The sequence below is a fragment of the Cercospora beticola genome, chromosome 4 (assembly GCF_033473495.1).
Source record: "Cercospora beticola chromosome 4, complete sequence".
Taxonomy (NCBI): Eukaryota; Fungi; Ascomycota; class Dothideomycetes; order Mycosphaerellales; family Mycosphaerellaceae; genus Cercospora; species Cercospora beticola.
This window is the reverse complement of record NC_088938.1, coordinates 647,914-661,091: the sequence shown is the minus strand read 5'-3', so window position 1 is coordinate 661,091 and position 13,178 is coordinate 647,914. Positions and strand designations below refer to the sequence as shown.

The following is a 13,178-nucleotide window of genomic DNA, read 5'->3' as shown; positions in this document are numbered from 1 at the left end:
GTTGCATTGTGGCGTCTCCTACGCAAGAGGGTCTGATTACTGATCTTCACAACACACAACACGCGCGAGAACAAGAAGTTCAAATAGAAAGGATACAAGCCACATTACAATTTCTGATCACAGCATCTATCAACACTCGGCGCAGCAAAACGACAAATCAATCATCGAGTCTCGCAAGGAAACACTTCTTACATCAAATCAATTCACATCAACCAGAACCTTCAATCAACCATGCCCCACTGGAGAATCTTCCACCCACCAGACGTCTTCCAAGACGCCCACTCCAAACAATCCCTCGCAGAAGCCATCACAAACCTCTACAGCGACCTCGGTTTCCCCCCCTTCTACGTCGTGGTCACATTCCTCCCCACCCCCGACGAAAACCAATTCGTCGGCGGCCAAGTTTCTCGACTTCGCGGAAGGCCCTTCATTCGATTAAACATCGCGCATATTCATGTGAATATGCCGAAGGATCCTAAAGTTCATCAGGATTGGACTGCGAAGATGGATAAGGCGTTGAAGCCGCATATTGAGGATAAGGGATTCTCGTGGGAGTATCATGTTGAGGAGACGGAGAGGCTGTTGTGGAAAATTGATGGGGTTTATGCGCCGGAGTTTAGGAGTGAGGATGAGAAGGTTTGGATGAAGGAGAATCGGGTTGTGAGGGCGGAGGAGATGGAGGAGGTGAGGAGGAGGTTGGAGAGGGCGAGGTTGTGAGTGTGCCTTTGCGGTTTTCCGAAGGGCAATGGATTGAGAGTGGCTGATTAGCATCTTTTAGGACTTGTTGCGTTGTTCCTGATCACGCGGTCGTGTACGATAAGCAGCTGATAGCTCGAGGCGTTTCAATTGGGTGCAAAATATCTCTTCTTGACACAGTGGCATTTTGCCAGACCTTTTTTGCCTTGCATCTTGAACTACGGGCCGGTCACAGCCTCGCATGTGCTGAGTGAGAGCTCTGCAAGCAAGTTAGAGAATTATCGAACTCGGGTCATATCCAGCTTCACGACATAGAGTGTGCGTGCTCGTGTGATGATGCGCGTGCTGGAGAGCTGGTTGTGAGAGGAGTTGATGTCGTCAAGAGAACCTGGAAGCGGCAAAGACCGATCCTTGATCGTGGGTGACTAAGCAAGCGCCCCATAAAAACAGCTCGACCTGGCGATGGCTTCGATGCCGCTAGACCTGTTCCTGAACAATACACTCTCCGCCGAATGCCATGTAATGGTGATGTCAGGAGCCGTTATTGATGAGCACAACGGCGATGATGCTCTCATGTAGGTGGGCTTGGACTTTTCCTCTGTCTTCATCTCTTTTGGCCATAACAGACAGCACTTCCATCAGAGCATTTGATACAGGAATTCGAGACGCATCAGAAGCTTGCCACTAGATCGAGAAATAAGACACAATGGCGACCAAACAGCAGACCTCGACGAAGCCGACGATGGAGAATAACAATGGTATCACTTACCTTTCAAAACATCTCTTACAATATAGAAGCTAACACTCCCACCAAGTCGCCGGCGGCCGCCTCGCCCTCTTCTCCAAAGACCCTCCAGTCGGTTTCTTCAAAGACGGCTACTGCAGATCCGGCCCCGACGACAAAGGCAACCACTCCGTAGCCGCCACCGTCACCTCGCAATTCCTCGACTTCACCGCCTCAAAAGGCAACAACCTCAAAGACGTAGGCGTAAAACCCGGCCAAAAATGGTGTCTCTGTGCTTCGCGATGGAAAGAGGCTATGCAAGCTGTTTCAGATGGGAAATTGCAGAAAGAGCATGTGCCAAAGGTACATTTGCATGCTACGCATGATGCTGCTTTGAAGGAAGTGGAGTATAAGGATCTGAAGCAGTATGCTGCGGAGGGTGAGGCGGCGCAGTCGCAGAGACAGGAAGGTCATCATACGCCTTCGAGTGCGGGATCGAAGGTTGCGAAGGAGCATCATGAGATTAGCAGTCATGGTATGTGGAATCTTTTGGCAGTGTGGACGACTATTGACGATTTCTTGCAGACAAGTCGCTTGCGCCTGGGTCCGCTTCTGGTATGAACAAGACTGGGTCGGTGTCAGATACCAGCGCAACTAGAGGATAATTTTGTTTCAAAAGCGATACAGCAGAATCAAAGCATGGCAGTTTCGAAGATTCCTGTGCACTTTCCCTCTTCACCATTGCTTCTGATTCCCGTTGGCTGGTTCATAGTTTGCTTACCGACGGGAAGACGAGCCTCATTCTGTGCAGCAGAATGAGAGTCGAACACGAGCTCAGGACATCGAAAGCTACAGGCCGCAAAGCACCAGCTTGGAGCAGTAGCAAGGTGCATGAGCTGGAGAACGCATTCTTTGAAGGTCTGCCGGTGCAACACGGACAACATTGGAGGAGGTGTGCAGAAAGGCGGAGAAAATGTGCAAAATATATTAATTTCCAAGCATCGTAAGATCTTATCCCGATCCTGTACATGAAAGTCTTCCTTTTCGCTTCAGCTCCACTTATCGTATCATATCTCATTACACATCAATTGATCTCCCACTGAGCTGACTTCTCGACTGCGACCTCCTCAAAAGATCGGAGACTTCTGGTAACCCGGGAATCGCTCAAGCTGAGCTTCATCGATGGCCCTCAATTGCGGGCAACCCAGCTGCGTCACAATGGATCCAACAGCATCCTGCACACCATTAAGAATATTGTCGAGGATCAAATCAGCCTTGGCCTGCGCAACGGTCTGGAATGCAAAGCAGCCGAGGTTGTTGCCCTTGAGAAGATCGTCGCTGTTGAAGACACCACCAGTGAGATCTTCCACGTTGACGCCGGCGAAGTTGTTGGTCTTTCCGTCGAGGTTACCGCCGATGTTGAGGAATTTGGGGCTGTAAATCGAAGTTAGTATATGTGCGGCATGCGTGTCAGGTTGACGGAGGGGTACTGACTGGAGACGGGCAGCGTTCAAGACGTCACCGAGGAAGTATGGAATCGAGTATGGTGCAGTCAGGGATCGTCGGTACCAGTTGTCGGGAATGCCTACGCAAGAGAACGTTAGTGCGTGTTCCATGGCAGTCAGGTCCAAGTCTGGAACATACGCTCATGTCCCTGGCGAGCTACATAGTTGCCGTTCTCGCCCTCGATTCCGAACCAGCTCTGGATAGTGCTGTAGCTGAGCGTTCCGATTGGGTCTTCTTCGGAGTGGTTGGCCATGAAGCGGTAGACTATTGATGGTCAGCAACTAGACGCGTCTATCATGGATCGGATCTGTTCGTACTGAACGTGAACGCTGCAGGTTGCACGAGAAGTCCAGGGAATGGTCCGTTGAAGAAGTATTTGTTGTTGGCGACCTGGCGATCGAAACGTTGCGAACGGTAGGCAGTCAGACCATCCAAGGTCACCTCTCCACCAGGGTTGGCATCGATCATATCCTGGAACTGATCCGCATTGGTGATGTAGTTGTTGCCGATCTCGTACAAGTCGCCTCTAGTTGGGGAGATGTCATTCTCGTACTTGTTGTGGCTGTTATCAAACTACAGTCAGTTACACGCTCCATGATCGCAAGAAAAGAGACGAGGGTAACGAACCTGCCAATCAAGCCGTTGCCTCTCTGGGCAAGGGGTCCTCCGACGCCCGGTGGTGGTGTTCCTCCCATAGACCAAGCCATTAGGTCACCTGAGTCGATTAAAGCACCTAGTACTGCCAAGAAGGCGGAAAGATCTGTGCCCATCCCCACCACGTTCATTGTCGCATCGATGTATTGGGCGACGGTGGCATATCCAGAGCGAGGTAGGAAGCCACTTTATCGTGTCAGCAAAAGATCATTCCATGACGACGACCAAAACCACTTACTGGTTGGCGAAAGCATTCAGGCCGGGACAAACACCTCGAAGGTCATTAGGTCCTGGCGCTTGCTGAGACTTGTCAGCGTTGTCTCTCCCACCTGTTCAGCGGAGCATCATACCCATTCATGGCCTGAGCCCTCTGATACATCAATCAATTGCTTCTCCGCATCGAAGGTTGGGATGGCCTCGAAGATTGCAGTCGCAGCATCCGCACTCTTTTGACGTTTGGCAAGCACCTCATTGGCGCGGGCAACCACATTCGGGTCGTTTCTTGCCTGCTCAAGAAGATGTGCTGGAAAGGCAGCAGCCAAAGGAATAGCGCTAAGGAGCGCAGAAGAGGTAGAAAACTTCATGGCGAACTAGCAAGCCTGGAGGCGTAGGGAGAGGCGCAGGGGAGGACAATGTGGCTTGATCAAGAGAACGCTGGAACGCATTCCCGAAGGCGGCGCAACACTCCTAATATCACATACCATTTCCTTCGCATTCGCTACACGTTGAGAGCATTATCTCAGCTCATCTCAAGTTCCGAGGCACTTCGCCAACTTCGCAACATGAGAAGGGATCGTCGGTCAGATCGTGACGACTCACGGGCATCATGGGCGGCCTCATGGTGAAGACGTCGAGGAGAAAGTGGCCATCCAACTCCAGTGCGCACCGCCCTAGGTGAAGAGCTAGTGCTTAGCCCTTGGGGTTGAATTGTGTAGAGGATGATCATGGTAAGATCGATCGATCTCACGTTTTTGCGTGGTATTCTGTCCACTCAGAGGTCGAGTATTAGTCCGTAAGACGCCAATTGAGGCTCTGATCACTTTGTCGCTTAAATGCCTGAGCGTAGCGCGACGAGGCCAGATAAGGCAAGATCCTCATGCTTATGATGTTCTTGGGATTTGATCGACGAGGAAGCCACCCAAACAGAGTTCAGCCTCCATGTCACTCATACGTATTTTTGTCCTCCTCGAATGAAACGCGGAGACCACACCGAGGCCACTGCAAGGTGCGGTAGCAGTGCTCTGCGGAGAGTTTTCATCGAAGGACTGAAGAAGGAGTACAGCCCTTGTTGTACCTCACGAGTGAACGAGGCAGTCCACTCATGCACGCTGCATTTGCGGACTGCCGCGACGATCATTCCAGCTTCAGATACAACAGAAGTTGCCACTGCTATGCGCGTGCTGAGCTGCTCTTGCTGCGGATGCCACCGGCATGACTGAGCGCAACCATTGCCGCTATAGGTTTGGACGCGTATCTCGAGCTCCTGCAGCGACTTCTTGGTCAACTTCACCTTCGCTGTGCATCCTTGTTGCTGCTGTGACATCGTGGTCACCAAAATTGACTTTGATGCAATTCTTACTAGGACTAGCGAGCAAACCACGTTACCAGTTGCACGCCCGACAGTACCTACTTGCTCTGCAATTGAGGTAAATAAACAGGACAGATGGTTGGGTCATCCTGCCGACTCGCTGCTTTTCAGAGTTGGCCACGAACTTCAAGAAAAGGCCAAAATGCGAATGCTTCCAGATCTCAAGGCTGGATGTGGGCAGTCCCAGCGCCAAAACCGTTGCAGTCTCAGAACTGTCGCCAGCAAGAAGCTCTTGAATCGCGGTTCCTAGTATGGCAATGAGGCGATGTGTATGCTGAAAGCCACTTTGGTGTGCCAGAAGAGTGTCCGCTTACGAAGCCGGGTCAAGTATGCAGTCGACAGAGAGTAAGTGAGGGTCACGACGTGTTCGGCCAGCAGCGAATATTCGTTGTCGTCGTCCAGTGCAAGCTGGGGAGCATGAACCGTCGCAAACTTGCTCTGCGGGTGGCGACCTCTCCCGCCGACCATTGGCCAAGCTTTGCATTGGCCTGTGCTTGAACTTCGGCAAAATCTGCAGGTACAATGCTGTGATGCATCTGCCAACCCGATCGATATCACAAGTCTATGTTCCACCTCATTGACCTCAATAACAGCGACGAGCCCTAGAATTCATTTCAGCTGGAATGAACACTTGTTATACCGCCGCTCCGATGTCGATGCCGGCTCCTGGTCAGACCCATTAATGTCCCCCGATCAGATAGGCCGGGGCGATAGATGAAAGGAGTTGACCGGCCCGGGGATCCACCATCTGATAACTCGCACGACGACATGGAGCCTTCCATCGTACAAATACGAGTCAGCCAGCGCTGACAGAGAGGTTCCAGCAACAGAGAGCAGGTCAAACTAGAGAATTTTCACGTCAGAACTACCCATTGCGCTTCCAATATGGTCCTACCGGTCCCAAACCCTACCAAATCGTACTGGGTACGCCACAAATGGAGTTCAGATGCACCAGCACGTATTGATGAAAGCTAGATTGAAGCCGCAGAATCGCCACTGCGACACCATCGTTCCACCTCTGAGTTACCATCAGAGGCTGACGTTGTGATTGTCGGGAGCGGATATTCAGGCGCTACAACTGCGTACTGGATTCACAAAGTATGCCATGCGCCAGATCACATTGCATAAATTCATGCTGAACGACAGACCAGTCTACCGAAAATGCAACCAACAAGCCACGCATGGTCATGCTCGAAGCACGAGATATCTGCAGTTGCGCGACTGGCCGCAATGGTGGTCAATTGAGACCACATGCTTACTCTCGCTACTTGCCATGGAAGGAGCGCTTCGGAGCACAAGGTGCTATGGAGCTTATTCGGCACGAAATGTCGCATTTGCCTGCTTTCAAGGCTTTGGCAGAAGTTGAGGGGATCGCGGAAGAAGTCTGTCTGAAGTTTGGCGAGACTTTCGACGCTGCCATGACTGAAGAAGCCTGGACCCGGCTCAAAGGCAATTATGAAGCCATGAAGGCAGACCACGGCGAAGATAACGAGGTTGTCAAGGTTTGCAAACTCCTTGAAGAGGCCACCGAAGCAGAAGACTTTACTCAAATGAAGGGCACACTTTCCGCGGTCGTTCATCCAGCCGGACAAATGTGAGTGAAGACACCTACTGAAATTTGGCATGAGCTGACATTGTGCTAGCTGGCCATATAAATTCGTGCATGCTTTGCTGCGCATCGTTCTGGAAGCAGGCAATTTTAACCTCCAAGCGCACACACCTGCACAATCCGTTTCAGACCGCGATGCAGATGGCTGGATCACTGTCACAACCGATAGAGGCACCATCCGCACTAGATCTGTAGTGCACTCCACAAATCGATGGGCTTCTCATCTCCTTCCAGAGTTCAGCAAACTCATTACAGGCGAGAAATGCGCCATGGGTTCCATCAAAGCTCCAGAGGGCTTTGTCAAACACACTGGCTCTCAGCACTGGGACAGTGCCATCAACGTAAGTTCTTCCGGTTCAATGTCTGGCACTATGCAGATTTCTGATATGGGGGACAGAATTATTTTCTCCAATTGCCTCCTCCATACAATACTATCATTTTTGGTGGCGGAAGACAATTCCTCATTCACAAGCCTGAAGAGTGTTTCCTGAACGACGAAGAAGATAAACAAGTCGACGGATTCGACGACTTTGTAAAGACATGGCCTGCATCAGATGTAAAGGATTGGCCTGGGTCGGACCCTGCAGAGCTCGGCAAGGATGCTGGTGAGGGTGGCGTATGGACCGGCAGTAAGACAATACACTTCAGAGGTATCATGATTCGAAACGTACTGACTTGAGATAGTCGAGTCGGGAAGCGCTGATTCATTCCCCTTTGTGGGTCCAGTGCCAGGTCGCCAAGGACAATTCATGGCTGCTGGGTTTGTTGGCCACGGTAAGTGAAGCGACAAGGCATCTGCACCATTCAAGAATCCTAACAAATAGGCAGGCATGCCTCGCATTCTTGGTTCGACCGCGCATATCACACCACTTCTTCTGGAATATCTTGAAACGGAACACAAGATGCCATCGATGGCAGATGTCTTCCCTCCTCTACCAACGCCCTTCCATGCTACACCGGAGCGTGTTGAGCGTCTTGTGCGGACAGCAGATGTGGAAGCAAAGCTGAAAGCTTACAGGGAAAAATGTGCAGAGAGTGCTGCCAAAGATTTCTGTCATATCGAGAGGACGAAAATGGCCACCTACAGCGAGAATGCGTTGGAGCGACAGGACTCTCCTATCGGTAGTATCTAATTGCAGAGTCGACTGGGAGTAGCAAGAGCACCCGAATTCTCGAAAGTCTTCACTGTTGAAATGCGAAATACTAATGCATTCGGGAACCTAACTTCTACGACCTCTCCCAAGACACATCAATCATCCCTCTTCCCAGCGGGCTCTTCAACAACTTTAATCGGCTGAATCTCCGCCTCCTCATAATCCTTACTCACACTGACCAACTTGATAAGCATAATCATACAAGGAATCGTCAAAGCCAGCACACCACAATTCGCATAAAATGGTCTTCTCGGATCCGTCTTACTCGCAGAATTTATCCCGTAACTCACAGCCTGACCAGCAGTCTCAAAAGCACGGAAAAGTCCTCCGACACGAGAAGAGCTTTCTACGTTGGGCGATAAGCAGCCTAGCATCCAGTAGAGGGATAGTTGGGTCCAGTAGCCTGTGATGAAGATTATGAGGTAGGGGAGGTAGGCTTGGGCCCAGCGGGAGGTGTGTCTGCAGATTCAGGTTAGTATTGGCTGCAGGTGAAAGCGGAAATTGGGATTAGGGACTGACTTTTCATAGTCCAGACCGACGTCGCTTGATGTGCCGAATTTGCTGTATTCGATCCCAATCCAGATGAAGCAGGCGATTTGGGGGATCACCCAGCAGAGGAAGGCGATCCAGGCGCGGCGGCCACGGGTCCAGTGTTTCATGTCGAGAAGTCTGCCGTAGGCGATAACAAGAGGGATGACGATCGATGCTGGTCTACGTCAGGAAAGCTGAGGATTGGAGAGTCTGTGACCAGAACTTACGAACGATGAGCGATGACAATGCTCGAGCTCGGACAGAGAAGTGAAGAGAAAGGTATGTGCCCATGGTCCTGTGAACAGAGATCGTCAATGGCCGTTAATCGAAAATGCCAGATCAGGACACGAACGACTTACCCGCCATAGAAGAAGCTGTAGAAACTTGGGATCGCAACGAACCAGATCTACATATCTGATTAGCAACAGCAGGACGGCCGTATGTTGCGCACTGTCAAGTACTCACATGCTTCTGTGCAAGCATTCTCGCCAGCGCAGCAAACTCCTGTTTCCACGAAGCATGTTCATCGTTAGTCGGAACTCGAGTTCCATCTCTCCTTCGGACTTTGCTGGTTGTGCTGAGCAGAACCGCCCAGATGATGCCGGTGCATTCGAAGCCGACGAACAAGAGGTATGTGAACCAGGCCTAGAGTGGGAAGAGAAAGTGACAAGTCAGTGCTGACGTTCTTGAGCAGAAAAATACCTTCGTACTTACGATACCGCCTGCCGAACTCTCCTCACTGTTTGTCGAAAAGTTGATGGCGCCACCAATGACACTTCCGGAATTCCTCATAGCACTCCAGATCCCAAGGTAAAATCCTCGATCATCCTGCGGCGGATACGACAACATAGCGGTCGTCTCAGCGACATATCTAAATACTCGATATCAGCACACATTCCATACGGCAAAGCAACAACCACCAAAAAGATCCCTCCGAGAACAACAGTTCCAAGATATGACGAAGGGACAGGAAGAAGAACTTACAAAAACCCACTCGTAATCCCCCCAATAACCTGGCTCGCAAGCAAATACGCCTGATCCCCAAACTTGGCCGAAGTATAGTACGCCGAACCCGTCAGCGGAAAAACAATCGCAGCAATAATACAAGAATTTCGAATCCCGAGTTTATTGATTAGAGGTCCACCAAGAAGCGTCGTCAGACAACCCATGGCATAATTCAAAGCATTGGCCAAGTTGGCAAGATATGGAGACTTGAGACCTCCTCCGCCAAGATTCGTGATGGCATCGCCCATAGCCTATGAGAAAACATGGAATTAGCTGGGAACTAGGGCCGTCTGGCGAACAGGATGCTGGGAATAGTGACAGCTACGAAGGAAATTTTCTGCTTTTTGGATTTGGGTGTGTGCATTGCTTACCGGTCCAACAAACGACAACGCTCCAAAAAGAATCATCTGAAATAGCACACTTCGATAGAACGTGCTCATTTTGGTGGAGCGCAAGTATGCGAGATCGATCGTCGTTATTGGGGTTTGTGTGCCGACTGCCACATCTTGTTCCAAATCGCCGGGGTCGTGGGCAACCTTGATGTCCACTGCAGTGTTGATCTTTTTGTTTTCGTTGTTGTTGTCATTTGATGAGGTCGTGGGGGAAGACATCACAAGATGAAGAAAAGAGAATATTTTGGCTTCGCAATGTCGGTCAGAAGAGCAAGCCACGTCCCAGCAGAATGCCAGAAGCCGTCTCGATGGAAGGAAAAGGGCAAAAGTTCGAGAACTTATATCTCACGCGATCCGAGATACAGGCAGGCAAGCGAAACACAGTGATACCAGGCCTCTGGGCACCTCGATAGGCCACGCAAAGACATGTGGCAAGCGACTCGAATGGGAATGCCAGGATGTAGCCTGTAATTACTCCACGAGTGCGGTAGATAGTAGACTTCTCCTCACAGCATAGTAGGTCGCGTGGGCTAGCTCGGCTGTTGAAGAATTCCACCCCATGCTGTAGTAGTCAAGCGTTGATAAGACTGCCTATCAAAAGCTTTGCGAATGCACCGGTCCGGTGGCCGTATTACCTTCACTCTGATTGAACAGTAAGAAAATCACAACCCTAAATGGAAAGGTGCGGGTGCCTGCATCAGGCTGCCGACGTGGGCCCGGAGTGGGAGGACAGGCGTGGAGTTATCTTGGGCTGTCGAACACCGGCCCAGAGGCATACGAGTTATGCTGAAGGGATAAAATATTCCGGTCGTCACTGATATGAGCATAGATTGATGGATCGCAGCTTATTCGACTTTGCCTTGACCGGCCATTTCAACAAGCTCTTCCTTGTCCTCTTTGACGCCGCCGAGGAAGTCGATGCTCTCCTCATCTTCCTCTGCATAAGGCGGCAACCCGGCATAGTGGTTGATCCAGTTGAGAACCACTTTATGCCAGACCAGGCTGTTCTCGGGTTTGAGTACCCAGTGATTCTGTTTACAGTTAGCAACAAATAGCTCCGAATCGTCCTATACATTGCGTACCTCGTCTGGGAATGTCAGTAACTTCGACTCGACACCTCTGGCCTGCAATACATTGAAAGCAGCAAGACCCTCGGCGACTGGCAACCGGTAGTCCTTGGAGGAATGAATGATCAGCTGGGGAGTAGCCCAGTTTGCAAAGTGCTCGCTAGGATCCCACTTTCTCCAGTCAGACAGGGTCGCTTTGCTGAAGTTGTCGTGTCCCTGAGCTGCCGCTGATGTGTTGAAAGGATTGCCCAGATCGAAGAGTGGAAAGTAGAGCTCTTCCGTGGAGAGCATGGCACCTGCAAAAGACGTTATGCCATCATGGCAAACAAGCGCCTTGAACTTGCGTCCAAGATCATGGCCTTGTACCCAATTCATCATGTATCCTCCATAACTTGCACCCAAAGCCACAGCGCGATTGTGATCGGCCTCAGGCATGTTCTTACTTGCCCACTCAAAGACATTGACAATGTCCTGGTACGGGTCACCGCCCCAGTTGCGATGAATGGCATCCGTGAAAGCCTGGCCATACCCAGTGCTGCCCGTTGGGTTGGGAGTGATCACAATGTAGCCCTGCTCTGCAAAGATCATTGGGTTCCATCGGGTTGACCAGCTGTCGCCCCAAGCATTCTGGGGTCCGCCGTGGATGATGTAAGCCACAGGGTACTTCTTGCTGCTATCAAAATTGCTTGGTCGAATCACGATGCTGTGAACTTCGCGATTGATCTCAGGGTTGCTTGCCGGCGTCCATATCGACGAGACCTGAGAAGGCTTGAGTCCACCAAGTTTTGACCCTCCAGCAGAGTTCGAATGCGTCCAGCTCACGTACGTGTGCGACTCATTTGGCGGCGACTGGGGCGCAATAATGAAGAAGAAAGAGTTGTCAGTGAAGGAGGTACCAGAAGCAAAAATGCGGCCGTCTGGTAAGGGTCGAGCGTCGCTGACCGAGCCATTCTTGGTCAATGCCTCTGGCTCCTGTGATCTCAAGTCGCTAGGTAGGCGGTACAATTTGACAGTGCCAATGTCTTCAGCCGTGAACAGAAGATGTTTTCCGTCAATAGTCCATGCCAGTGACGCAGGACTTCTGTCCCATCCGCCTTCTGCGGAGGCAGAAAAGGCACGCTCGAGGCTGTTCACTGGATCTTTGACCTCTCGCAGTACGAAAATGTGATTCTTGTCCGCTTCGTACCCATTCGTCTTCATTGACAAGAACGCAGCCTGGCTCCCATCAGGGCTGAACACTGGAGACCCCGAAGCGCCATCAAATCCAGGTACAACGACTTGTTGCAAGGTAGGAGCATGTTGCCCTTCCCAATCGTGGATATGCAAGATGTACACATTTTCCTTCGTGGTCAACGCCGGGTTCGATTTCGGATCTTTAGACACAAATATGAGAGCATCTTTGCTGAGATCAAAATTATCGGTGCCTCCGAAAGGACGAATTGGGCATTCCAGGCCAGTCTTATGTAAAGCGTTCGTGTATTGTGATAAGCTGAATTTGCCATGGCCCCGTCTCGACAGCTTCGCATACCAGAGGCAGTTTGTCTGATTCGTGGTCCAGGTATCCCAATGTCGCACGAAAAGGCCGTTATATATCCTCGCTGTAGACTGCGGTTTCTTCTCCGTTTCAGGATTATAGATAGTTCCAACGCGATTGTAAGCCTGAGCAGAGAAAACCACAGCAAAATTATTGTCGTCCAGTTTCTTCACCTTGAGGTTGCCCGCAGGTCCTTCGATTGTGCCTGGCAGATCAAATCAGCAAAACGAGGAATTCCAGCTTTCTTGGACCGATCTCAACTCACCAGCAACATAATATGCCTTCCCCGCCTCCTCATTCCCGATAACCTACAACCAAACAAAATCATCAGCCTCAACTCCACCCCCAAAACACAGAACCACCCCAAAAATCCCAAAGACAAAAATAAAACATACCTTCCCAACACTAGCAACAAAAACCTTCGTCCTCCCATCCTTCTCACTCTGCAAACAAACAAACTCATCCTCATTCAACCAATTCACATCCGAAATCTCATCCTCTTGGGCCAAAACATGACTCTCCCCACTCGCGACCTCCAAAACTCGCAACTCATTACTTTTCGAATGCGAGTCGAAGTTATAAGTGGAGATGGTGTAGAGGACGAGAGAGCCTGAAGGGTTTGGTACGCCGGCGCTGCGGCGCGGAGCCGAGAGGAGGACTTTGGGGGTGAAGTGCATGGCGCGGAGGACCATTTGGGATGATTGTGGAGATGAAGGAG

The 13,178-nt window shown here is 50.8% G+C and overlaps 6 protein-coding genes across 6 annotated transcripts; 3 read left to right on the top strand and 3 right to left on the bottom strand.

The window, feature by feature from the left end:
* Window positions 1-231: 231 nt before the first annotated feature.
* Window positions 232-717, top strand: RHO25_005896 (uncharacterized protein; the record flags this gene model as incomplete). Its single annotated transcript, XM_023596765.1, has 1 exon — window positions 232-717. One exon carries the CDS (start codon window positions 232-234, stop codon window positions 715-717), a length of 486 nt encoding a protein of 161 aa, XP_023452972.1.
* Window positions 718-1,402: 685 nt separating this feature from the next.
* Window positions 1,403-2,085, top strand: RHO25_005895 (uncharacterized protein; the record flags this gene model as incomplete). Its single annotated transcript, XM_023596764.2, has 3 exons — window positions 1,403-1,454; window positions 1,512-1,955; window positions 2,006-2,085. 3 exons carry the CDS (start codon window positions 1,403-1,405, stop codon window positions 2,083-2,085), a joined length of 576 nt encoding a protein of 191 aa, XP_023452973.1.
* Window positions 2,086-2,547: 462 nt separating this feature from the next.
* On the bottom strand, window positions 2,548-4,164 carry RHO25_005894 (uncharacterized protein; the record flags this gene model as incomplete). The annotated part of the gene is made up of 7 exons (XM_023596763.1): window positions 2,548-2,854; window positions 2,915-3,005; window positions 3,065-3,190; window positions 3,244-3,488; window positions 3,554-3,766; window positions 3,819-3,880; window positions 3,931-4,164. The coding sequence occupies 7 exons, from the start codon at window positions 4,162-4,164 to the stop codon at window positions 2,548-2,550; spliced, it is 1,278 nt and encodes a 425-aa protein (XP_023452437.1).
* Window positions 4,165-6,053: 1,889 nt separating this feature from the next.
* On the top strand, window positions 6,054-7,910 carry RHO25_005893 (uncharacterized protein; the record flags this gene model as incomplete). Its single annotated transcript, XM_023596762.2, has 7 exons — window positions 6,054-6,092; window positions 6,144-6,266; window positions 6,320-6,762; window positions 6,812-7,118; window positions 7,175-7,406; window positions 7,462-7,551; window positions 7,606-7,910. 7 exons carry the CDS (start codon window positions 6,054-6,056, stop codon window positions 7,908-7,910), a joined length of 1,539 nt encoding a protein of 512 aa, XP_023452074.1.
* Window positions 7,911-8,026: 116 nt separating this feature from the next.
* On the bottom strand, window positions 8,027-10,078 carry RHO25_005892 (uncharacterized protein; the record flags this gene model as incomplete). The annotated part of the gene is made up of 8 exons (XM_023596761.2): window positions 8,027-8,390; window positions 8,451-8,637; window positions 8,690-8,757; window positions 8,822-8,868; window positions 8,928-9,107; window positions 9,177-9,333; window positions 9,447-9,718; window positions 9,839-10,078. The coding sequence occupies 8 exons, from the start codon at window positions 10,076-10,078 to the stop codon at window positions 8,027-8,029; spliced, it is 1,515 nt and encodes a 504-aa protein (XP_023452414.1).
* Window positions 10,079-10,704: 626 nt separating this feature from the next.
* Window positions 10,705-13,152, bottom strand: RHO25_005891 (uncharacterized protein; the record flags this gene model as incomplete). Its single annotated transcript, XM_023596760.2, has 4 exons — window positions 10,705-10,890; window positions 10,942-12,665; window positions 12,726-12,768; window positions 12,856-13,152. The coding sequence occupies 4 exons, from the start codon at window positions 13,150-13,152 to the stop codon at window positions 10,705-10,707; spliced, it is 2,250 nt and encodes a 749-aa protein (XP_023452413.1).
* Window positions 13,153-13,178: the final 26 nt, after the last annotated feature.